This window comes from Nuphar pumila, chromosome 11 (genome assembly GCF_984573655.1).
Source record: "Nuphar pumila chromosome 11, dmNupPumi1.hap1.1, whole genome shotgun sequence".
Classification (NCBI taxonomy): domain Eukaryota; kingdom Viridiplantae; phylum Streptophyta; class Magnoliopsida; order Nymphaeales; family Nymphaeaceae; genus Nuphar; species Nuphar pumila.
Window position 1 is genome coordinate 114,876,521 of NC_143259.1, and position 26,660 is coordinate 114,903,180.

General features: G+C 38.1%; 1 protein-coding gene and 1 non-coding gene across 2 annotated transcripts; one reads left to right on the forward strand and one right to left on the reverse strand.

Annotated features, from left to right (window-relative positions):
- The first annotated feature begins 3,681 nt into the window (after positions 1-3,681).
- LOC149822963 (uncharacterized) lies at positions 3,682-11,539 on the forward strand. The gene is made up of 9 exons (XM_089981340.1): positions 3,682-3,892; positions 4,819-5,582; positions 5,726-5,914; positions 6,033-6,141; positions 6,320-6,378; positions 6,489-6,651; positions 6,773-6,843; positions 8,089-8,422; positions 10,986-11,539. Exons 1-9 carry the CDS (start codon positions 3,760-3,762, stop codon positions 11,429-11,431), a joined length of 2,268 nt encoding a protein of 755 aa, XP_089837466.1. The 5' UTR covers positions 3,682-3,759; the 3' UTR covers positions 11,432-11,539.
- Positions 11,540-17,387: 5,848 nt separating this feature from the next.
- On the reverse strand, positions 17,388-17,460 carry TRNAF-GAA (transfer RNA phenylalanine (anticodon GAA)). Its single transcript has one exon. It is a non-coding gene; the product is annotated as a tRNA-Phe (tRNA).
- Positions 17,461-26,660: the final 9,200 nt, after the last annotated feature.

A 26,660-nucleotide genomic window follows, 5' to 3' on the forward strand; every position in this document is an offset into this window, starting at 1 on the left:
TAGCTATTTTTTAGTTCCCTTATTGGTAGACTTCCCTCCTCCAAAGGCATGGTTTAAGTTGATATTTTGTTCTCAATGGAGCTAATTATGAGCAGGTGGATCTTTTATGATGGATATTTGAGCTCTTGTGTAGATGAAGATTTGGTTGACATTATTGAGGCATGCTAACAATCTAATGCTATGTGCATATGCTAACAATCTAATGCTATACCCATTTTTGTAAGTGATAAATGCTATTTTTTTGTCATCTACCATTTCATGGAGTTTTTCGTTGCATTGATTCTTGTATACAGAAATATTGCCATTAGTCGTTTCACGTAGTGAATGATTGTTAAGCATGGTATGCTCATTCTCTTGTCAAAGAACCAAGTAATCACTATAAATGTTACATGGGAAACATTGTCTCCGTTTAGTTTCCTATTCAAACAAGTATGAACTTGAATGAATTACAGGAAATCTGGCATGGCCTAATACTACTTTGTTCTATCTTTAATCATGTTTGCTTTGTCCACTTTCAACTGTGTTAACTTTATTTTTATTTAAATATACTTCAGGCATTCTTATTGTCTTTTCTTTTCTTTTGTTCATTTTGGGTAAGAATGACATTTTTTCCCAGGTGTTAACTATATTATACGATTTAGTAGTATCATATATTTTCCAAACAAGAGGGGGGTCTGGCCCCAACGCGGGTCCCGTTGTGCGGTCAACGGTCTAGGGGGGTCACCCTTGGCGGGGGGCAGCGCCCCCCAGACCAAATTTTTTCTTGGGCTTATGTTTGAAACTCGGTTTCTTATGGATCATACACGACCAAGGATTTTTTTTTTTTTAATTTTGCTACGGATTAGCGCCGAATATTATCCGTCGCTAATATTTGATTTTGTGATGGAATGTAATTCGTCGCTAAATTAGTGATGGATTAGCGATAAATTACATTCTGTCGCAAAACCAAATTTGTGCCTATTTAGCGATGAATTAGGGGCGGATTACATTCATCGCTAATCCATCACTGATTAGCAACAATTTAGTGATAGATCAGTTCTATCACTATTTAGCAATTAGGATTATGCGATGGACGCTATCCGTCGCTAAGCCATCGTCAATCCGTCGCTAAACACGTTAGCGACGGATATCGTCTGTCGCTAATCCAAAATTTTCTTGTAGTGTTTTAAACAAGTTTTTGAATTAAATTCAAAACATCCCAATCAAATTGAGATACACAAAAAAGTCCAAAGATTGTCAAGACAAATAAAAACATGTTTCTCAGCCTCACCGCCACATCGTGCCATTGCACTGCTCCTCAAACATCACTTGCGCTCTTTGAAACAGGGTCAAACTCTTTAAAGCAGGTAAGATAAACCACAATCATATAGATAATGAATAATACCAAAACATCTATCACATTATGTTATCGTGGCCACACATACAAGATGAAGAAATAAAGATATTTAAATAGCCATAAATAGATATTACAACATGAGATCAATTAGAATAAATATAACAATCATTGAGGTTAGATAATTAACAATGTTAGAATAAATTTTGTTTAACTTCATTACACTTTGAGTGTTTTCATTTTTAAATAGTTTTAAAAATAATATTTGTACCCATGTAGGTGTGTCATAGCATGTTAGCGTTGTGTTCTAAAGAAACATGGCCAAAATGGTGTGCAGAGCAGGACATCTCCACCGAAGATCCAATACAAAGAGAGGGTCTCAAGTCATGATTGGATCCATAATCCTATGTGAAACCAAGCAGGGTTTGGATCCACTTTAAATTAGGATGCAGTATTGGTTCATGCTTGAGTGACCACATTGTCAATGGGTCAGCTACCCAATCCGACCTGAACTTAAATACCCAATCATGGGTAAGGGTGGGCAATGAGCTGCCCCGCTAATGGATCGGGCCATTGACTAGGCCGGTCCGGTCAATGGGCCAGGTTTTGGCCCGATTCTTAACAAGTTCGGGTTTAAAGAGAAGCCCATGGCCAGGCCCATTCGTCCAATGGGCCAATGTGAAGCAGGCTGGGTCTGACCCGACCCAATCTTAAAATGCATAAATGCTTCACTGAAATTATAGGTTAATGAGAGAATAGTAAGTTTTCATGCAACTAATTAGATAAATAGTAATAATTAACAAATAGCAAGTTCCCATGCAACTAATTAGGTAAATAATAATAGTTAGCAAAGTTACTATGTAATAGTTAAAATTTAAAAATTTTATATTATTAAAAAATTAATAAATAACTCAGGCTCATGGAGCCAGCCGGGTGCCTGTCCGAGCCCAGCTTACATATATAACGGGCCGGGTTTCAACCCGATACCAAATGGCACTGGCCTAAAATCGTGACTCAAACCCAGGTAATGATGGGCCAAGCTGGGTTGGCCAATCGAGCTGCCGGGCCAGTCTCCCACCCTAGTCATGGTCATAAAGAATAGCGACCCCATTGAGTAATATGTAGGTAGGGTTTGAGCTATGATTCTTATCAGATAGCGGTTTATATGCTTTTTTTGTGAATGTAAGCTTTTCAATTATACAGATTTGGGTTTGAAATTTTATTTTATTGACCTCGCAAATACCAAGCCTAAACCTGAATCTTGTAACTAGTAATTTGGGCAGGTTTGGCTACAATCTAACGGGTTGGATATCAGATCCATTGACAGCCCTATTTGCATCCACCAAAATTGGGGTTGTTAATAGATCGGGTTAGTACTGGGTACCGGATGGACTCAAATTTTGTGGTATGGGCATAAAAAGGGATGACCAGATTAATATCTGGATAGATTCAAACCCGACCTAAGCAATATGCATGCCAGTTTTCGATTATCAATTTAACTTGACTCGGATCAGACCCCAGTGATTTATATGTATTTTAAGTAAAAGTGAACTTTTGAAATTATACGGATCTCAGTAAAACCCTAATTCGAACCCCCAACCTGTTGAGAGTAAGGATGTCAGCGGGTCGGGTTTGCTTTGTTCTTAGGTGAAACCAAACCCAGATCTGGTTCAAACCTTTTATAAGAGAAACTATACTTGGTTCTTATAAAGATTACATGAATCAGACATGATCAATACCTAGTAAAATAATGATTTTTTTATCTTTCTTATATTAAAAAACTATAATCTTGATTGAAACTTGTGTCGAGCTTGGGTCTAGTATAAAATTTCACAAACCATACTTGGCTCCATATATTAATCGAACCATTTAAATCTAACCCGAATTCTAATCGGACCCCCTTGTTTATAACCAAAGCCTCACCCTACAGATTTTGGCATGGGTCGAGTCTGGGTCATACCCGACCCATTGACACCACTTGAGAGCTGAAGAGTCAAAGAATCGGATCAGGTTCAAGATCTACACACTGGGTCTCATAGAACGGGCTATAAAAGGCCCTCAACCACCCCCTTCCCTGCTCGCATCACAACTTCAGATTCGCAGCTCGCTCGAGTTCGATTTCTGACTCGGCTCTATATATTAATCGGACCCTTTTGAGTCTAACCCTGATTATAATCAGACCTTCTTGTTTATGACTAAGGCCTTTCATTCGGGTCTAATCCGGGTCAAACCCGAACCATTGACACCACTTGACAGGTGAAGAGTCAAGAAATCGGGTCAGGTCCAAGATCCACACTTTGGTCTCGTGGAACAGGCTATAAAAGGCCCGCAACCGCTCCCTTCCCTGCTCGCGTCGCAGCTTCGGATTCGCAGCTCGCTCGAGTTCGATATCTTCCGCGTTTGGATAGAGAAAATTGAGAATTCCGATGGCGTCGAGAGCTCCTCACCGTCCTCCCGAAGAGGTCGAGCCGGAAGCCAAGAGGCCGAATCTCTCCGGCGACTCGGCGAAGCCCGCCGTTGTTCAACGCGTCGAGCTCAACCCCGCCGACTGCAATCTGGGTACGCACTCCTACCGTGCTCTTCCTCGCTTAGCTTTTTGTCGTCTCCGGCTGGTTTGCATTCTCCACCTCCGATCGATTCGATCGTTTTCTTTACGTCTCTTCGCGTTCGGACGCCTAGTTTCGGTGCGTTCCGGCTTCGTTGAAGAGGATTTGTGAATGGCTGTTGAATTCTTTCCGAAATTCGTGTTGTTGGTGTGATTTTGTACTCTTTTTTTCTTGTCCCCCTTCGCATTTTTGTGGCTAATTGTGAAATCTGAGCCTTTTGGTGTGTTAGGGCTTGGTTTTTCTCATGGTTTGATTTTTTTATTACATTTTTGGCTATTTTTGATAAATTTACGGAATTAGGGTATGATTTCTTAGTTGGGTAATTGGAATTTGGTTGGTTTCTTGGGTTGAAATGGCACTAGGGAATTTGTTTCAGTGAGGTGTAGGCTGTTCAAAGTGAGCATTTTGAGCTAGAAGCGTGCTGTTGGTTTCAATAGAAGCGTTTTTTGGGTCATGAGACGGTGTTTGAATTGTTGTCATTGAGAAATGATCACCGTGGAATGGTGACACAGAAAGGAACTTGATTTGAGCAGGGTTGGAGATGCTGTGTGCGGGCATTGAGTCATTGACAACGGTTATATTAAGTTATAGTGTGGGTTTTCATTGTTTTTCAAGGCTACATACCACCAGAATTTGGTACTTTTGATTTCGATGGGGTTGGTGATCGCTTTCCGTGAATGTTGGTGCTGGTTATATGGAAGTTCTAGTATAGGCTTTCAATGACGATGGTTATATGGAAGTTCTAAATTCTGATGTGTATTTTCTTTGTTAATCAAGGCAATACACCTCCAGAATTATGCACTACAAGATGTCTCCATTCAAGTTAATTATATTTTTTAGTTTAGCTGATATAATCAGTTTTTTTTTTCTTTTTAACAGATTTCACTATAGAGCAAAATGGCCTTCAAGGCCATGCACTTTATAAGGGAGGATTTGCGTACTGCTGGTCTGGCGCTCGCGCCAATGTTGGAATAACCGGAGGAAAATACTGTTTTGGCTGTAAAATCATTTCTAAGCTACCAGTTGATATGGAAGACACGCCCCCTGATCAGCAGCATGTATGCCGTGTTGGTATTTCGAGAGGTGACGATAATGTGGGAAACCTCGGTGAAACTGAACACAGCTTTGGGTTCGGTGGTACAGGGAAGTTTTCAAATGCCGGGAAGTTTTCAGATTATGGCACAAAGTTTAGCATTGGAGATACCATTGTCTGTGCTGTGAACCTTGAGAGCAAGCCATGGGCAATTATGGGTTTTTCCAAAAATGGGCAGTGGTTGGGTACTGCCAAGCAATTCGATGCAGGACCCAAGGGCCTTCAAATTACAGACTCTCTGTCCAAAAAGCTAGCCTGGGAATCAGCCTTATTTCCTCACATTCTGTTAAAGAATGTTGTGGTTCAGGTTCAGTTTAGCGTTGAAGATGGATTAGTTCCTGAAGAAGGTTATAAGCCTTGGAATTGTGCTATCCAAGATGGAAATGTGATAGTGGGGCCTGTGTTTCCTAACCCCAAAGATTGTGAAGTGATGATGATGGTAGGCCTGCCTGCTTCTGGAAAAACTACCTGGGCTGAAAAATGGATAAAAGATCACCCAGAGAAACGTTATGTGCTTCTTGGAACAAATCTAGCGCTTGATCAGATGAAGGTGTGCCATTTCTGCTGTTATTGTTTTTCATTTCATTGGTTCTGCCAGTAATTCATTAACATTTTTTCTTTATTATTTTCTGTTTGGTTTGCTGTTGAAGATGGGATATAGACATCAGTTGAAACTGAGTTGCTTTCCTGCAGGTACCAGGATTATTGCGTAAGAATAATTATGGAGAGAGATTTGATCGTTTAATGGATCGTGCAACTGGAATATTTAATACACTGTTAGCAATAGCTTCCAAGACTCCTAGAAATTACATTCTTGATCAAACGAATGTTTATAAGAGTGCCCGCAAGCGGAAACTAAAGGCTTTTGTAAATTATCACAAGGTGTTTTCTGGAACTTATTTTCTGTTAGTAGTTGGGTTCCTATTTCCTAGTTTGCAGTTCTTTATTTTACTCTAAGTATTCTCACCATTTTTTTTAAAAAAAATTTCAACCCATTCAGATTGCGGTGGTTACATTTCCAACTCCTGATGAGCTGAAGAATCGTGCAGAAAAACGATTTAAAGAGATGGGGAAGGAAGTGCCTGCTGAAGCAGTAAATCAAATGCTAGGTACTTGATGATAAACTGATGTTAGAGTGGTGCTACTTTCTATTGATTTTCTGTTTATCTACTATGCCTAACAAATCTGAAGCTTTCTAATGATTTTTCTTTTGTGTGTGTGTGTGTGTGTGTGTTAATGAGATATTTTGCACATCTTTAATTTTTTAAAATTGTTGTTATTTCACAGCCAACTATGTACTACCAGTGAGCAAATATATGCCAGGTGCAGGCGAGTTTTTTGATGAGGTATTATAACTATTGATATTTTGTGTTGTTTTGGTTTGTTTTCTTGTGTTCTTTTTTTTCTCTCCACATTGGTGTGTTCCTTCCACTGATCCTTGAGTGCATCCATCAAGGTTCTTTTTCCAGAGTTGAATAGAGAAGACTCACAAAGATTTTTGGATGAGATGAAGCTTGAATTAAGATATGCATCGAAGCCACGAGAATTCTCTCCATACTCTCGGGAAAGTTCTGTTCATTTGTTTAGTAGCTCTGGTGCACCTAAGATGACCACATCAGGTTATCTTTCAAAAACTACTTATGCAGTGTTGATTGCTCAGATGAACTTTTGGTAGATGCTGATTTCCTTGTTATTTGTTTGTATTGATGTTTTGCTTATGCGGAAAGTCTTTAATTGTAGGAATTGTTCGACGTTCCCCTTTACAGTCATATTTTCCACATCCAGATCCTGATTCCCCATGCTCTCAGCAGGTTAGCAGAAAGTCTGGAATTTTGTTTATTCTTTACCTAAGCGGGGTTATAAATTCAAAGGTTTAAGTAACCACAGTTTTTGTTTTCTACACTTATGTACCAATATGCCATTAATTTTGTGTATGAACCAGAATAGGAAAGATTCAGTATCCATGCATCCTTTTTCATTTTCTTTTGCTAGTAATGTGTAGTTTTTTTTTCTCTCTCAATTGGATACTTGCTAATCCATGAATAAGTTATATAATACTTGAAAACTTATATATGTTTTTGCGTTGCCCTTTGGGATTTTCATTTCTTTTCATAAGCTGAACAACCTTCAAAAAATGGACTTTAAAGAAGCCACATTTATGATGACATCTAATCTATTCTGCTATGTAGTCAAAAGCCTCGACTAGGCATCGACTAGTCTGCCTAGTCGGTCTAGGCTAAGTAAAATGCCTAGGCTTTGCAATTCCTAGGTGGGTACCTTAAAAGGTACCAATTTTGCCGACTAGACACCGACTAAGGCGCCTAGTCGGCGACTAAGCTGCCTCCGCCTAGGCATGAGGGAAGTTTAGTTATTTATTATTCATATATATATATTGTTATTTTTTGTATATATATAATTATATGTATGTGCGTGTGTTTGTGTGATTTGTTCAGTGAAATCATGAAAACATGCTTAGTTATTATATTTATATATGTGTGTTCTACTTTGCTTTTAGGATATTTTTCGTGAAACATTAAAAGCATGCACAATTAATTTTAATTGATTATGTTTTTTATATATGTGTATGTTACTTTGTTTTTGATGATTTTTTCTGTAAAAGCATGAAAGCATGTTAAGTATTATGAATTATGTAATATGTTATTTATATATGTATGTGTTATTGTGCTTATGTGAAAGATTGAAAGCATATTTTGTTGATTATACTGAATAGGTTATGAATAATTGAATATATATATATATATATATATATATATATTTGTGTGTGTACAATTATATATATGTATATTCTGGTTATGTATATTAATATATTTTATGAAACATGTGTAATTTTTTACTTGTGTAATGAAATCATCTTATTAGTAAAAGAATTAAACATATTTTTATGTATATTTTGTGTACTTTTTTTTATATTTAATAAGTCCGACTAGTCCCGCCTAGTCCTCGACTAGCCTTTTTAAGGGTATACCGACTAGGCACTGCCTAGCGCTTTTGACTACATAGCTACTCTGCAATGCTAATACTTGAGGAATGTGTAGGTGAGGCCATATTCTGGTCCTGAGTTATATGGAAGGTCGGCCATTCCTCCTGGAGAGCATCACTCAGGCTTCTCCACTTCAAATCATGCACTTCTGGGGGATGATCACTTTCGAAATAGCTCAAGTTACAGTAGTTCTCTCCCAAATGATGGCTCATATGGCAGTTACAGAAGAAATGATGCCTACAGTACTCCAGAGTTCACAAGTCCCAAGGGTACCTTCTCATATGATAGTCGAGGTGGTCATGTTAGTGATTCTGGATTGCCCCATGAGAGCTTGCCAGCTCCAACCGGGCTTCCAATCCATTTGCAACGTCCTTTCTCTGTGACATCTGGTAAAGATTCTCATCTTGTATCCTGACTTTTCCTTCATCTTTTTCTATTAAAGAAGTGCCTGTAGAAAGATTTTGTAGCTTGGGTTATCTAATGTTAATGTAGTTGTATAGTTTGTTGGGCTTGACATCTCTAATTTTCCCACAAGAATTTTTTTGATGATCCAATTGTGGGGCTCTTCCACTTTGAGGCAAATTGGCACTTGACTATTGCTTTTCTTTTCCCTTTTTCCTAGAAGGATTTGTTTAGGGTTGTGTTTGTGTCTCGGTTTGGATGGGGTTTTGGTGGTGGGTGTGGTTGGCTTTTGGTTGTCATGAACAGTATTGATCATTGCGTTATGTTTTAGATATTTGTGGTAAATATAACAAGTTTATGAGAACTGTCATGTCTTCATGATTTCATATATTATCAGTCTTTCCTTCTCGTGTGTGTGTGTGTGTTTTGGAGGGGTGCCCATAAGCATGTGCATGCACGTGTGCTGTAAGCAGATTGGCAGGCAAACTGATGGATATGGCCATTTGTAGTGCAATTCCCACCAGTTCATGTGTTTCTGCCTAACATCTTTGGTAGCTTTTCTTCTTCTTGGAAAGTTCTTGCTTGAGGCTTCCTAAATACCCACTGTACTTTTTCAAAAGGCGTTGCTTAAGTTCACTTTCCTCAGCCCGAGGATCAACCTCAGGAAGTTCTATTTCGCATCTACTACCACCTTCGTCTGATGATCCAACTCCCTCAATTTTGTCATCTGAGAAAATTCAATTTCAAGGATCAGAATCATCAGATGATCAACCATCCTTCAGAAAATCAGTATACTTGGGAATGAAACGGCTTATGTTTCTTCTGCATTTTGTTTTTAATTGATTTCAGAACATTGAAAGATAACAAATAAGGATATATTGAATAATAATCATTGACACTCGCACAACCTTTCAGATATTGTAACCATACAAAACGACCCGATAGAGTATGTTCGGTCTCAACACAGAACCAGGTGGGTTTCAGGCGTCAGTATCCATTCTCTCACAAGCAGAGTTTGTGCCATAAATCTGGACCATGCCTGACCCTGAGCACATATCTAGTCCAACAAGTTCTTAGGCCAGGTTTGAGTCTGACTGCAAATTCTACAGTGGGCCAGCCCTCGACCCAAGCCCAATAAGATCAAAACCAGGTTTTATACATGCCTGACAGTCTCCTAAGACCCCAACTAAAACCTGGCTTGGCCCAGCCCGATACCCCCACCTTAACTCTCCGGGCATGCATTTTCATCTCACATCCTTCCCCACCTCTTCAAATGAGTGTTCACATAAACACCCCAAATGAATGCACGCACAAAAACCAGAAACAAATCTAGCAAAAGTAAAAAGCCAAAAGATGCATGTAAGAAGGCTACGGACATCTTTCATGTCATTGGAGGATAAAGTTTATTTTATTGGATTGACAAACAAAGGACATCTATTACATCTTGAAAAATTGACCAATATCAACCATGTCCTCAAATTCAGATGAAAAATTTCATGCAATCCATAACAGTAAATAACAAGAAATTGGAACCATCATTCTAAAAAACTGTAGTTGGTGGACTAGAAAAGTTCCTTGGTGCCTTGAAGAAAAGTTCTATGGCGTAAACGATTCAGTTGCAATAAAAGTTTATGATGGACTTACAGAGTTTGATTTTCTCTACATGTTCAGAGTTCATTAGCCAAGATTCCATTTGATATCTTTAGTTCTAATTTTTGATGAAGAGGATATTGAATTACTGTAATATTTCCAATTTGTCAGATGTCAAGGGAGTGTTGAGCATTTAAAAAAAGAATGAAGCATTTGACAACCAGGGTTTCTCCAAAAAACATTGAAATTCCTGATACTCCCATGTGACCCACCGTAGATGGGATAAGGATTGATTATGACCCAATATGATGCATTCCGTATTCCTTTCTTCTATTGCATTTGGTCTGCTTTAATCTGTTTCACGTGGGAGGTCAATTATCTGATTTTATTCAAGTCAGCATGGATTTTAAGCGTTAATGTTCTTAGGGATTCCCAACCTCTTCTCCAAGCATATCCTTTTCTGGTGGAATTTTCAGATTGTAAGATGGTCATTGAGTCTGAGAAAGATCTCTTGTCATTCATTTAGTTTATGTTTTTTCCTGTCAACCTCATTCATTCCCTTGGCATGGTCATGCTGCCTAACAGATCTGTATCACAATGTAAACTTGATTCACGTTTTTCATCTAATATACTGACATTACTTATTTATACTTTAAACATTGTTTATGCTTTGGATATATTTGCATCATCTTAAGATTGTGTCAGCGAGTTTCAGTTTGGTTATTCAGTTTGGATGGTCATTGTGTCGAAAGGCTGGATCCTTGTCTTGAAAGGAGGGCTCACATTCTAGTCTGTACATGCAGCGATTAATGCTAAATTGTGCTGTTAAGCATTATCTTAAATACTTTAAATCTGATATGGCTATACATAAATTATACGTTAATTACCCATTTTTTATAATGTGTGAGCAGTTTGCTGGTGCTTTGATCATATATGGTGTTCTTATCTTCAACTTTGCAGGTTCACCTCCAACACATCCATATCGGGATCTGCCCCGTGCAGATAGATTTGCTGGTTCATCATATGGAACTCCACCTCCAAGGCATCCGTATGGAGATTTGCCCCCTACAGATGGATTTTCTGGTTCAGCCTATGGCACTCCTCCAAGGCATCCATATGGAGATATTCCCCCTACAGATGGATCTTCTGGTTCGGCTTATGGCACTCCTCCTTCAAGGCATCCATATGGGGATAGGTCCCCTCTAGACATATTTGATGGATCTCCTTATGGGGTACCACCTCCAAGGCTTCCCTATGGAGGTGGACCCCCTGCTGATAACTTTGCAGGTTCACCATATGGAAGACCGCCTCCAAGGCATCCTCATGGAGACTCGCCTGCTGCTCCAGGTAGCCGCTATTCTGGTGCCTACTCTTCCTACACACCCCCAAGTTCCAGATACTATTAGCTGCTGTCCTGAAGGTATCTACCATGTTTGCTGTTCTCTTATAAATACCTGTTTATCTGACAACTCCATAGAAAATAATTAGTCTTATGTCAAAGGTGTGAATTTTTGTAATACTCTCTCTCTCTCTCTCACACACACACACACACACACACACACACACATGGTTGATACAAGTTAAGCAACAAATCTTTGGCCATGGTTTCTATCTTGGGTAATCCATGACTCATGCTTATTAAGTTGAATCGTCTTGAATTTTCATGGTTCTCTTGTGGATGTATCAAGCAGCTATGATCGCATTCATGGCTTGTAAATTATCGAAATTCAACCTCCAAAGGGCACGTGCACTATGCATGCGCGCATGCTATATGCACACAAGGACACACACACACACACACACACACACACACACACACACACACATGAATGGATGCCCCTCTATCATGGTAAAGAAATAAAGAGGTTTAAAACATATATTTTACATGCGAAAACTGCAAATGAAATGAATCAGATCTTGATCAGAAATTGTTGGCTCCAACCCAAATTTTAGTTGGCAATATTGGGCCTATTAAAAAGCTAAGGTTGAAAACATATACTTTACATGTAACAAGTGAAAATGAATTGAATCTGGTCTGGATAAAAAATGTTGTTTCCAATCAAAGTTTGAATTCAAGCCCATCCAGTACACTTTCAATTCCATCTTTAGATCCATATTGAGGTCCGACCATTCACAGCCCATTTATTACCGTACAAGCAAGAATGGTTTCATGTCCTGATAATTCTTGGGTCAATTCCTAGGGTCTCAGATACCATACCTCATTTTGAGAGAGAGAGAGAGAGAGAGAGAGAGAGAGAGAGAGAGAGAGAGAGAGAGAGAGAGAGAGAGAGAGAGAGAGGATTCACCCTCAAGTGAGAGCTACTTGAATCATGACCCATCATGGTATACCCACACACGCCTAAACAACTAGCTGTTTGATGCCTCAAGGGTGGTTGTCACATTGAGCGGGGCCTTCCCATGGATGCCACCTCTATGCGCAAGCCGACACCGAGCATAGGCCTCAGACACAGTGGTCCTAGCTTCGGAGTTTTATGCCACCGGCAATGACAACCGTAGGTATGATACCTGAGCCAGCATAACTAGATCTTTGTGTTGGGTGCGGTTTCTTCGGGTTATAAATCAAAAAAGAAGAAAAAAAAGCTGGTTGTTGGATTCAAGTTTGGGTTTAAGCTATGTCGGGATAAGTAAATGAAAATTTAAGCCCATATTCATACAATTAAGGAGCTTATTTTCATTAAAAAAATACATATAAATCACTGGGATAAAGGCGGGTTGGGTTGGATTTCTGAAAAAATCATGACACAAACCCGCTATAATATTTACTTGCGTCAAGTTTGAATTGGCCCGAATATTATTATGAGTTGGCAAATTTTATGCCGATACCCAGAATTTAGGTCCAGGTCTAGTCGGGTACTAGATGCAAACACGAACCATTCATAGCCCTGACGCATTTGAATCTCGGGTGTTCTTAGGATTGTGCTGCAAGTGCAAAAACCAGTGATCAAGTGCAGGTCCCACGAAATCAGATCCTTGGTTATCAATCAAACACCACTAAATTTTTTTTTTGAGAGGAATAAAACTGTTTCATTAAGTAGAAAGGGAGTTGCAGTGGAGAGTTAGTGGTTGATGAGGGATCTCCAAGCAAATAACGGGGACATCCACCGAAGATCAGCCCCTGGCCACTAGAAGGATCTCAGTCAAAATATGCTGCACCACCACAGCCAGCAGCCTTGAAGAGCCTCTAAAATTTCTTTCGTTCCTCTCGCCAAACGGCCCACCGTGAAGAGAATAGCCAGAGGGAAGACACTGAGAATTAGCAGATCCCTCGCAAACGATTCTTCCCCAACTAAAATAGGACCAAGCTTCCAAGAGGTCCTTGCAACACCTTGGAAGAAATCACAGGACCAAAATAAGTGGAAAGGTATTTTCCATCTCGCCGGCATAAGCAACACATGCTCAACAAGTGAAAACCCTTACTTCGCAGAAAATCATGAGTAGGGTCCTACAGAGAATGACAAGCCAAGGGGAACCTTTACTGTCAAGTCTCATGGATGACTCAAGCTTTGAATCTGCCAGTGGCATTTTAATGATATTCCCACTTGCTAGCCGTCAGTCTCCAATGGGTCTGCTATCACGTAGATACAATATCTACTTTATACTGTAGGCGACCCAACCACCGACCCAACCTAGTGGTTGTATAAAGAGAGGCTACGCATAAGAAAAGAAGAGCGCCTAATCATCCACCTATACTTACCTTAAAGAGTAGAAAATGGAGACTGCATGTTGATAACAAAAGATGTCAATCTTAAATAAAGTGTTGGTTCATTGGCTGTACGTAGTACACTAAGCCAGGGAGTTGTGTCAGCTTAGGATATAGAAAAAGGTTAAGGAACATAGTCTTTCACTATCAACCTAGACTACACTAAGTAATCAATTAATTAGCTTTCAATCGTTGTTTTGATATTTGGCTATATTACCCATAAATAGCTAAGTGAGTTCTTGGGTTCTCATTTTTACTAAACTTCAAGAATTTTGGAGGGGTCTGATCATCTTCATCATCTTATTCATTCGGTAAAAAATCATATATAGAGTATTCTTTTTGATCTATATCTATGTATCTCATCTTCGAGGTTAGACTCCGAACTATGTTTTCTAGTGATTTGATCTTTTTGTTCGACTCAGACGACATAAATTAGACTGGATGGGTCAACCTGGATCTATGAACTCTCTTATCCATATCAGACACTTGAAACTCTTCTCATTGACTGTACTCTTTGTCCATTTGCGGCTCTGGAGTCTGTCTGGCCCTTCTTGTGGTCTCTCTGTTGAACCGTGCCCTTTCACATTATGATTTGTGGGCTTTTCTAGCTCTTCTCTCAGCTTGCGCTTGTTCTTGTTCCAACTGCTCTTGGATCTCTCTTATTTTCTCTTCAATCATTTTTATGTTTCATTTGGCCAATGCTAGCACATATTCTTCATTGGATCGAGCTTTGAAATGCGAGGTCCTTGGTGTTCATTTTTTGGTAGACTTAATGATGCTAGAGCTGTCTGTCTTGTAACCCACATAATGGATTTTATGAGATTAGTGAGGGTGTCGTTCTTCTGACCAAGTTTTGAAATGCGAAATCTTAGGGATTCATCTTTTGGTAGAATCGTCTATGCTAAAACTATCCATCTCGTAATCCGCATGAGAGACTTTATGAGTTGGGCTAAGGGAACATCAGAGTTTTTTTCCTTTTTCGATCGTCCATAAACTCATAAAAAATGTCTGTGTCGATCATTTCTTTAAGATTCTTATCTAATATGATGTTTTGCAACATATGAGATTGACATCTCATACGTCGGATTCTCTAGTGGTGGTTCTTTTGGGATGAATTAAATTTAAAGTTTTTGGGCTTTTGATAGGATATGCATTATACCTCAAACAATTGACAGGCCCGAAACAAGTAACAATTGATTTTCAAAATAGTGGGTACCCTATAAAACTGTATCTATTGATCCGAGATGTCTCTTCAGGTTCTAGGGTTTAAGGTTTTCTCTCGGGTCTACACTGATATACTTAAGCTAACAACTTAAGGATACTGGTATAGAATATCCGGCTCCAATGATACCACCACTGATATATTCAAGCTAACAATTTAAAAGTACTAGTGGATGTCAAAGATCAAAATGATAGGATAAAAGATTTTTAAAAAATTTTGAAATAAAAGAAAGACCATTTTCTTAAGAGAAAGGAAGATAAAAAAAATATAAAGTACACAATGAAATCAAACAATATTTCAAAATAAACTCTAAGTTCCTAAATGTTGTATTTTTCTTATTTTCTACGTGACATGAGAAATCTCCAAAAATGATCTCTAAAATTGTGATAAAACCTAGGCCTAATATTAATGCGTGAATCTAATACAAAACAACCTATCACAAAATAAAGTGACTAACAAAAAAATTAAATAGTAGATCTAGCAAAATGAAGCAAAAGAATGCAGCGTGTTTGGGCGGTAAAGACCTATCAGATGACAAAACCTGCATATCTAAGGGTTTGCAGATGACACTGTCTGTCAGTAAACGACAGAGCTTGCAGACGTAAGGGTATGCAAACGCCACTGTCTGTCCGCAGACAACAAAGCTTGCAAACATGAGAGTCTGCAGATGACAAAGCTTGCAGACATGAGGGTACGGGGATGACACTACCTGTTAATGGACGATATAGCTTGCAGACACGAGGGTCTGCAGGCGACACTGCCTGTCAGCAGACAACATAACTTGTAGATATGAGAGTCTGTGAACGATACTACCTGTCAGCGGATTACAGAACCTGGATGGTTAAATGTCGATGAATGACGGTCAACAGATGACAAAAACAAGGATTGCCATCCGGATAGAGATAGAACTCAAAAATGGAGATTTTGGACTCGTTACGGCTCAAAATCTCGTCATAATGCAATTCTAGCTACAAAAAAAAAATATGGCATGCCATCACAGTCATAAAAAACTGTTGATAAAAATTTAAAAGTTTGAGAAAAATCCGACTTACCTAGATTTATGCAAAATCCTTTTTTTTAAATATGGGGACATTGCTTGCATGCTTTGACCGTCCTTCGCCTGACAGAAGGGTAAAGACAAGGTTCGTTTCTCAATCTCTGTAACTCAAATCATGCCTCGCAGATTCCAATATGTAATCAAAGATAAAAATATGTATAAGTACCTAATTCAAAGAATAAATGAAATAGAAAAAAATAATTAGGGATATAAAAATACCTTTTTCGGACTCAGGGGTTCATTTTATCATTCAAGCTCTCTTTTGTCTATTAGCACATTCGTGTAGGTACGTCGAAACAACATACCGACATGGCAGAAATAGGCTTGATCTTGTAGGGCCAACATTTGAGTATCTAATTTTTAGATGATCATGTTATAGGAGTGAACCCTATTTATAAAGTTCTACACATATATGGATCACTAAATTTTTTGGGTCCAAACTCGATCCCAAATGAATCGAATGAGGATAAGACCTATCTAAGAGAGTCTTATCGTACAAAAACTCATCTAAGAAGAGTCTTCCTGCCTTACAACACGTAAAAGGCGGTTGAAATCAGATAAGGATAACGTTCGATGCAACGAACGACAAAATGTTTGTGCCGTTCACTAGCGGACGACATTATGATCCGTCGTCCCATAACAGACGATGTTCTGTTCCGCCGTCCAGTAATGAACGATGATCCGTTATATCATTTCATAGAGGATGACAGTTCAATATATCATCTAGTAATGGATGACGATCCGTTTTGCAATACAAATTTGAGGAGTGTTCAATTCTCATCGGGTACCTGCAAACACTTGTGTTTGAAAGATATCAACAATTGAGCATTATGAAATTTTGGTGTCTACAAATGCAATTTAGATTGTGGGATCAAGCGTAAGGAGGATAGGTTTGACGTAAGGATTAATCGTAATGGGCTATTTTGGGTTGGTTCTAGATGTGTGCACATGAGTGGCAGAAACATGAGGGCTTCATAATGGGATGCCCTCAATAATCCAAAACTAGAATGGTTAGCCGGTAGGTGAGAACAAAACCCTAAGGTGGTGACTTACAAAAAGTTCTTAAGACTCGACCCTTTGATTTATTCCGGAAGAGCTGACTCTGGAGTTGCTGAAAGCTGAATTAAGAAAAATTGAGTCTTTCAAACCCCATTGGCTGACTGGTTGGTGTTGGTTTGGGTCTTTCAAACCCCATTGTAAAAGACAAATTTCTAGCTTTTCATATATTATTCAGCTAATTCACACGCCAAACCAGGTTTTGTCCTTAATGGGCTAGGCACCAATCGCCAAAAACAGATCAAAAGGAAGAGAGGGGTTCATACACTTGAAAAAGAAGAAGAAGAAAAGTAATTACATAGTGGATGCGGTGAGCGTGGATCGAACACGCGACCTTCAGATCTTCAGTCTGACGCTCTCCCAACTGAGCTATCCCCGCGTGTTAAGATATTTCTTTTATTAATATTGTTCTATATAATATCCATTTGAAAAAGTCAGAGAAAAGGTCGAGTCCTTATCTTATGATTCAGAAAAAGGCCCTTTTTCTTTCTGCCCAAAGAAAGTTATGGCCTGACTTTGCAAAGGGATGTAGACTTACTTCTGTTCTCAATCTTTGAGGGGCATGTGGTCCATGAAGAAGCCATGTGCCCACTGCCCACCACCATAGGGTTGCCTTTTTTTCTCTTTGCACACTTGCATGTGAATCCTGTACATTGTACACCTTTCATGCGCTTTAAATAATTTGGTTACACTGCAAATTGATAGACAAGTGAATAAAAAAAATGCACCATTCGATGCATGATACTAGCAATAAGACATGAGTTTAATTATCAATGGTTTTATTCATTCATGATTTTTTGGGCAATTGAGGATAACCCTTTTCTAGCACCAGGTCAACTCCCCCTGGATCCCTCCTCTTCCATTGTTTTGTTGTATCTTTTTTGAGATATGAAAGAAAAAGTTGATTAAACAAGTAATGATTTTAGTATTATAGTATTTTCTTTGCATCAAATATGGAATGGGATTATGGTTTTGTTTCCATAGACCAAATAAGCACCCAAATTCTTTTTCTTTTTTTTTTCCTCAGATGGTTGAGCATTTTTTTTTTACTAAATAAAACATAACCAAAATGGATTTGTTGAGCAAAACTTATAAAAATTTTAGGGACATTGATTAAACCCTTTGGAACAGTGACAAACTACAAGATCACTTTCAAGATCTAGGATCTATCACTTGCTAGACAAAAACCCATAAAATTGTAAAGTCAAGCATCGACTAAGTCATCGGTCGCATTGACTATGCTTCTAAGCCAAGGAGTTGGATAACTTGGTTGGGACCCAACAGACTGCACCCAATTTTTTTGCTTTGTTTCAATGCATGAACTTCCTACAAAGGCCATGGATGCTAACAAAGCCAGCATCAGGCTCTAGTGAGCTTGATGATTGAGATTTTTGTTCTTAAATACTATTATTCCCCCATGTCACAAAGACACACGGGCATGATGATGCTTGGGTTCAACTTGCAAGTTCATTTTTTTTTGGAAAATGGGACATGAGGACACGTATTTTTTTAATCAATAAAAAATACTTTTTAATATAAGAATGTATTTTTATTGATCAAATAATATTTTTTTTTTAAAAATATTGAGATAATGGCCATACATGGCAATGTCTGTGTCCACGTGTCCGCGCTTGTCCGATGGTATCATCAAGAATGTGCTGCCAAAATGGCATGTTCCTGTGACATGGATTATTCCCATTTTTCAATGTAAATAATTTCATATACGTATATAAAAAAGTTTGATTATGCAGTTTAAGCTATGCCTCAACGACACACCATTTACAGTGCGTGTCATGGGTAACACGAGTCGGAGATGACATAACATGCGGGCAATACTCTGACACGTATTATATTATTTAAATACCATTTTAATAACTTTCAATAATATTATATTAAAAAAATACAATTTTATATATTAGATCAACCATATGTTTCATTGATTAAAATTAAAAAAAAATACATTCTCATATATATCCTATTTTCAAAATTTTTTAACTCATGTTTTGGGTCGTATCATATCCCCGTGTCTTTCTGAAATAGGTTTTAAGAGGGTAAAGGTGTTTTCCATAGATGAAAGGAAATCCAAGGACATACCCTAGCATGAGAGAGAGAGAGAGAGAGAGAGAGAGAGAGTGGCCCATCCACTTTTACTATGTGGTCCCCAGACCCATACCTATACCACCTTCTGCTGCCCCAGTGGACCCCACCATCCCTTGAATGCCTTGCTCTCCTCCCCGTCGTCGCCTATCCGGGTCATCCTCCAAACCAGCAAATGACCCGATGCATTATTTTGATCTTAACATTGTATCCGGTTGGTGTTTCCCGATCAGTTTCAGAGACATAATCAGATTTTTTTTAGGTCCGGACTCAGGTTCAGATTGAGATTCTATTCGGATCTAGATTAAATCCAATCCATGATTTGCATGTCAAATACGTATTTTCACCCTATTTCTATAGGCTCTTATAGTACCACATGAAATTCAGATTCTGGTTCAGGTCTACTCGGCCAGATATTTTTAAGACTTCATTTCGGACTTACTGCTTGCAATTCATATTTCAATTTGGATCAATCATGTTCTGGCCTGTATCCGAACTGTTGATATTGTATGTAAACGGAATTGTTGATAACCAGTGTGAATGGGTCTTTTGTATCTGGATCTTGGTATAACGGGATCTCATCTCTGATTGGCAGGCAAAGTTGCGTTCATATAGGGTTAGATCCTCCTGTTGTCTAAACTCTGTATATAAAGGGGTCTAGCTGGATCAAGGTCTTCTTGGGATTTGGATACTTTTGTGGGTTTGGGTTCGACCCGATTTTATAGTCTGTTTGACTGATTCAGATTGGTTTAGGTTTGAACCAAATCCTAGGTCTAGTCGTGTCAAAATGGAATGAGGTCTTCATGGGATCCGGATTTTCATCAGATTCAGGTTTTAGCTTGAACTAAATTCTTTATTTGCATCCAACTGGGTTGAGGTTTTTATGAGGTCCAAATTTATTTTGGATATGGGTATGAAACAATACTTTTCTATTTGGCATGGATCTACTGCATGCGTATGCTTTACATGGTTCCGGATCGGCCAGATAACCCGGTACCATACACATATAGATTGGCTGTCTTTGAGTAAGAATTTGGGTATAATTTGGTAACTTCCTCAACTCCATAAGAAGTACAATTAGAACTTTTTGTACTTTCCAAACGTGCCCCTAAGTATGTTAAAGTGTCCTAGCAGGAGGGACCAAATATCATATGGACCAAATCTAAAAGTAACTTCATCATCTAAGAAAGTTTTCTAATTGGGGACCTAAAAAATGATACACTAGACACTGAGCTTGCTTTTCCTTTGGCCCCCAACTTTCCCTTATTCAATGTCCTTACAATTTCACCAATTTTAACAATGAACTCCCTTTCATGAAGGAAGAAGAAGATAACATGGTCAAATTTCTACCATTTTAGAATATAAAATCGATCAACACAATCGTCATTACCATTGAGTCCTTTAAGGCTGCAAACGGATCTGATATAGTTGGATATCCGATCCGAGTTCAGCATGCTATTTCCAGATATGGATCCTTTAAGTAAAATCTGAATGTGCATTCAAATCAGATTTGGATCTGTTCAATCGGATTACTTTCAGATTCAAGTCAGATTTGGATCAGGGTTATGGAGTTGATCCGAGTCAAAATCCAACCTTCTTGCATTTTTTACATTTAAATAGCTTTTTTTGTTCTATGTTTTCCAGATCCAGTATTTCCACATGTATTTGGGACTCAGATTCAATCTTACCTCCTTGGATCTTATCTGGATTTGGATCCAAATTTGAACCGCTGTTTACATTTCAGATTTAGATTTGGATCTGGCAAGATCTTACCCGTTTGCACCCCTAATCCTCTCCCATTCAAATGGGAAGTGCCATTGACTTCATATAAAGCCAATTTCAATTAACTTCCATGTTTGGACATGAGGAATTGTAAAGGTAGTGGGTATGAAGCTCAATTCCCTCCTTCTGCACATCTTTGTCATGTATATAGCTAGAGAATGGGGAGAATCTTTTGAAACAACAAATTTTGTTAAACTTTAAAGATTTCAAAATTTTGATTAATAATAACAAAATATGTAGAATAAAACAAACATTGCCTTAATGTTTTGCTGATAAAAACATACAATGTAACCCATCAAGCTCTGCCAACCTGGGTAGGGTGGCAGCTGGATTTGCCCATAGATGAAGTGACATCTCGAGATCGAAACCTAAGAGGTGTGTCCCATGTGCAAGCCAAAACATGATGGAAAACTTTCTCAGTGGGAAGCAGAAAAGGTGTCCTTGGAGCTTTACGTCGAAGGTGTCGGAATAGGACACGATCAGTGTTGCACCACTCAGCAATTCAAAATATCAGTGGTTTCTCCTTTACATATAAAAAACACAAAACATACATGATAAGACCACGATATTTTTATTTAAATGACAGAATAACAGTATTTAGAAAATATTATAATTATTTTAATTTTTTGACTTTTATCAAAATATATTACATTTTAGCAAGATTTAAATAATAAAATTTGCAATATTTGTGTCTCTGGCTTGAACTATCAATGGATCAAAACGCAGCTTAGGTCCAACTCTTTGTATAGTAACCTTCTCCATGACTTGGCCTCCTTGTGATTGTGGCATCACCAACTTTCTTGACATTTTCATAAATCAGGCCGAGTGTGAATATATATGAATATGAATACTAAGACAAAAAGACATATTTGTATTAGTATTGCAAAAAAAAAAAGTTATGAATACTAACTGGCCTGGCCTGCCAGCTGGCTACTATGTCTTGGGCATGATATGACACTTTCTGAGGGCTAGGGCCCGCCATGAGAGAACAAAAGGGAACACCTTGGCTCAGCCCGAACCGTCGATCTCAAGATACTGATTCAATGATAAATGTTTATTATTATTTTTCTTTCTTCAGTAATTTGGGGTATTTCAGTATCTTTTATTTATCCCCTAAATAGAGAAGAATGTTAAGGTCTACAAATTGTGATCATCTCACCACCAAGCAGTAAGCAGTGTAAACAGTGTAAATCACACTCAGTGCATTGAATGTAAATCGTCATCTATAAAATCGCTACTCTATCATCCTCAACCAAATATCTTAGAATATCTTAGAATGATCTTCTTCAATTGTTGTATTTTTTGTCACTGTATCTTTTTCTTTTTTTGTGTTGCTTATCTTGTAATCTTCCAAATGTATATATTCAGTGTTGAAAATACAAAAAATAACTTTAATCGCAACTCTCTTGTCATCTCGGAATATGATAACCTAGTTTGTTATTTCACATGGTATCAAAGCCTATTTGATTTCTCATTGAGAAGACTCTGTTGTAGGTTTTTGACGTGATCGATGATGGCAGAACACAATGGAACCAATAGTGCTACAAGTAACACTTCTACAGGTAGCTTCATGCTGTCTTCCAACTCAGGTCCAGCGAGCCCATACTATCTACATCATTTGGATAGTTCAGGCACTATAAGAAATCTGTGTATTAGCGATGGTCGTAATCCATCGCTGGACAGTTTAGCAACGAATTAACGATGGATACCTTTCATCATAATTTTTTAGTCGTTAATTAGTGACAAAAAATATTTGTCATTACTTCCATTGCTAATTTGCGACGAATTAGCGAATACCATGATTCGTCACAAGGCTGTCGTTAATTCACAGAGATTTGGTTTTGCGACAGATACACATCCCTCACTAATTCTGTCGCTATTTTAGCAATGAATTACAATCCATCGCAAAACATCAGCCGATTCAGTTTTTCGATGGATAAATATGCGTCTCTAATCCGTCGCTAAATTAAAGGCCGATACTAATTAGCGATGAACAATATCTGTCGCTAGTTCTTCACAAAAAATAAAAAAATAAAAAAAATTATTTGAAATATAAATTTTAAGAAAAAAATTCTCGTTATACAATTTATATATCTTGTGTATAAAAAATAAAGTACACATAAAAAATACATATACAAAGCAGCTGAAAATAATTTAACACAAGATACAAGGTGAAAATTTTTATCGATCCACTATAATCCTCACCAAGTTCTAATTATTTACAAGTGAACATTTACAAAGAGTTTCTTTTGAAACAACAAGAAAGTACAACAAATTCAACACATGAATCTAATCATCACCAAGATTCTGAGCATCATCTTCTTCATTGTCTCGATCTGCCCCTTCATCTATGCTTCCATCAACTACTCTACGTTGATTATCTCCAACATCCTACAAGAGAAAAGAAATGTTAGTATTGATAAACAAAATATAATAAAATAAATTATATGCAATGCATCTAATCTAAGGCAATCAAAGTAACATGAATGAATTACACATAGGCTAGCTAGAAATAAAGTGAAGGACATTAATAGAATTCAGATATGTGTTCTAAGGGTGACAAAAAAAATTCATAGTGATTCAATCTTGCAGATATGTGTTCTAAGGTTGTCAAAAAAATATTATAGTGATTCAAGCATGCACATATGTGTTATAAGGCTATCAAATAAATGTTTTCTGCATCATAATCATGCTTATATGTGTTCTAATGTTGTAAAAAAACTCTCATAGTGATTCAATTATGTATATATGTATTCTAAGGTTGTCAAAATGGTGGTAGTCGTCCTTCATCTTGAGGTAGAAGACCTTGGAGTCGGGGGCGGTAACAGAGGGGACAAGGTGGCCGTCGAGGAGGCGGAGGATTTCGTCGGAGATGGAGCAGAGCTCAAACTTTATCTTGACGTGGTAGCCGCGGATGGCAGATACGTGGTCGTCGTTGTTGCGACTCTCCTCCTTCTGCTCGAGGAAAGATATGATGCGCCAGGAGGACCAGCGCACGCCGATGACGTTCTTGTAGGTGTTGGCCTTTCTTGGGGTGAGTGTCCATCTAGGCCACCCCTTCCTCTGAGGGGCGAACATCCTCTCAAGGCAGCCCTCTTTTCTGTCGAGCCGATTTGTGAGTAATCAGAGAGAAGTTGGGAGAATTTCACACCCTAAGGGGGCCATTTTAAATCGAAAAGTAGTGACAAAATTTTTTCATCGCAAAATCCGTCGCTAATTAAAGACGAAAAAATTCCGTAACTAAATTCGTCGCTAAGTACGACGGGTTTTGCAACAGAATTTTTTTATCGTTAATTTCGCCGCTACTTAGTGACAGTTTTTTTTTGCCGCAAAATCCTTCGCTAATTACAATTTTAAGGACGTCTAGTTTTCTCTAGCTAATTCATCGCTAATTTGCGACGAAAATAATTTGTCGCAAATTTCCATCACTAATTAACGTTTTTCTTGTAGTGAGTAGGCTATAAGCCAAACCACGTAAATTTTCGTCGTGCAATTTTTTTCTTTCTTCAATATCTCATCTGTTCTTGATTAGTTTGTCTCCTTTCAAGATGTCTATTTTCAAATTAAAGAAGGTTTATTAGTTAGAATGGCGGATTGATCTAGCATCATAACCAAATTGATCTTGTGTGAGGAGTGTATATGTTGACTGAACGTTGAATTCATTGAAAAAGTTTGGTAATGCTTGAGTGGCCTATGGGCGTATGGATTCGAATCAATCTATCTCTTTCTCTCTCTTAATGAAATGCTTAGAAACACCCTGCATGAATATAAGGTCACACTTGAGCATCACTAATCTTTTCTCTTCAGACTCTCAGTTCGCCTTTAACCGTAATAAGAGGGTCCAACACTTGTTCATCATGACGTCCGAGGTTGTTCATTCCTTGTATCATAACGGTCAACTTTACTTTGTCCTTAAATTAGACTTTTATAAAGCTTTTGACTCTGTTCATTGGTCATTCTTATTTTAAATGTTAGAAAATTTTGGTATTGGTCGTCATTTTTCTGGTTGGGTGAGGGAGCCGGTCTCAAATGCTCAGGCCATGTTAAATATCAATGATGTTAGAGGAGACCGGTTCAAGCAGGGTCGGGGTTTGCGGAAAGGGTGCCCCCTATCGCCTTTGTTGTTCAATGCAGTTGTTGAGGGTCTTGTGGTCTTGCTTAAGCAGACTGTTGTATCAGGTTTCATTGATCTTTTGCAGGTTTCTAAATTTTCGAGTCATATTCTTACTTATGCTGTCGCTATTTTAGCAATGAATTACAATCCATCGCAAAACATCAGCCGATTCAGTTTTTCGATGGATAAATATGCGTCTCTAATCCGTCGCTAAATTAAAGGCCGATACTAATTAGCGATGAACAATATCCGTCGCTAGTTCTTCACAAAAAATAAAAAAATAAAAAAAATTATTTGAAATATAAATTTTAAGAAAAAAATTCTCGTTATACAATTTATATATCTTGTGTATAAAAAATAAAGTACACATAAAAAATACATATACAAAGCAGCTGAAAATAATTTAACACAAGATACAAGGTGAAAATTTTTATCGATCCACTATAATCCTCACCAAGTTTTAATTATTTACAAGTGAACATTTACAAAGAGTTTCTTTTGAAACAACAAGAAAGTACAACAAATTCAACACATGAATCTAATCATCACCAAGATTCTGAGCATCATCTTCTTCATTGTCTCGATCTGCCCCTTCATCTATGCTTCCATCAACTACTCTACGTTGATTATCTCCAACATCCTACAAGAGAAAAGAAATGTTAGTATTGATAAACAAAATATAATAAAATAAATTATATGCAATGCATCTAATCTAAGGCAATCAAAGTAACATGAATGAATTACACATAGGCTAGCTAGAAATAAAGTGAAGGACATTAATAGAATTCAGATATGTGTTCTAAGGGTGACAAAAAAAATTCATAGTGATTCAATCTTGCAGATATGTGTTCTAAGGTTGTCAAAAAAATATTATAGTGATTCAAGCATGCACATATGTGTTATAAGGCTATCAAATAAATGTTTTCTGCATCATAATCATGCTTATATGTGTTCTAATGTTGTAAAAAAACTCTCATAGTGATTCAATTATGTATATATGTATTCTAAGGTTGTCAAAATGGTGGTAGTCGTCCTTCATCTTGAGGTAGAAGACCTTGGAGTCGGGGGCGGTGACAGAGGGGACAAGGTGGCCGTCGAGGAGGCGGAGGATTTCGTCGGAGATGGAGCAGAGCTCAAACTTTATCTTGACGTGGTAGCCGCGGATGGCAGATACGTGGTCGTCGTTGTTGCGACTCTCCTCCTGCTCGAGGAAAGATATGATGCGCCAGGAGGACCAGCGCACGCAGATGACGTTCTTGTAGGTGTTGGCCTTTCTTGGGGTGAGTGTCCATCTAGGCCACCCCTTCCTCTGAGGGGCGAACATCCTCTCAAGGCAGCCCTCTTCTCTGTCGAGCCGATTTGTGAGTAATCAGAGAGGAGGGAGAATTTCACACCCTAAGGGGGCCATTTTAAATCGAAAAGTAGTGACAAAATTTTTTCATCGCAAAATCCGTCGCTAATTAAAGACGAAAAAATTCCGTAACTAAATTCGTCGCTAAGTACGACGGGTTTTGCAACAGAATTTTTTTATCGTTAATTTCGCCGCTACTTAGTGACAGATTTTTTTTGCCGCAAAATCCTTCGCT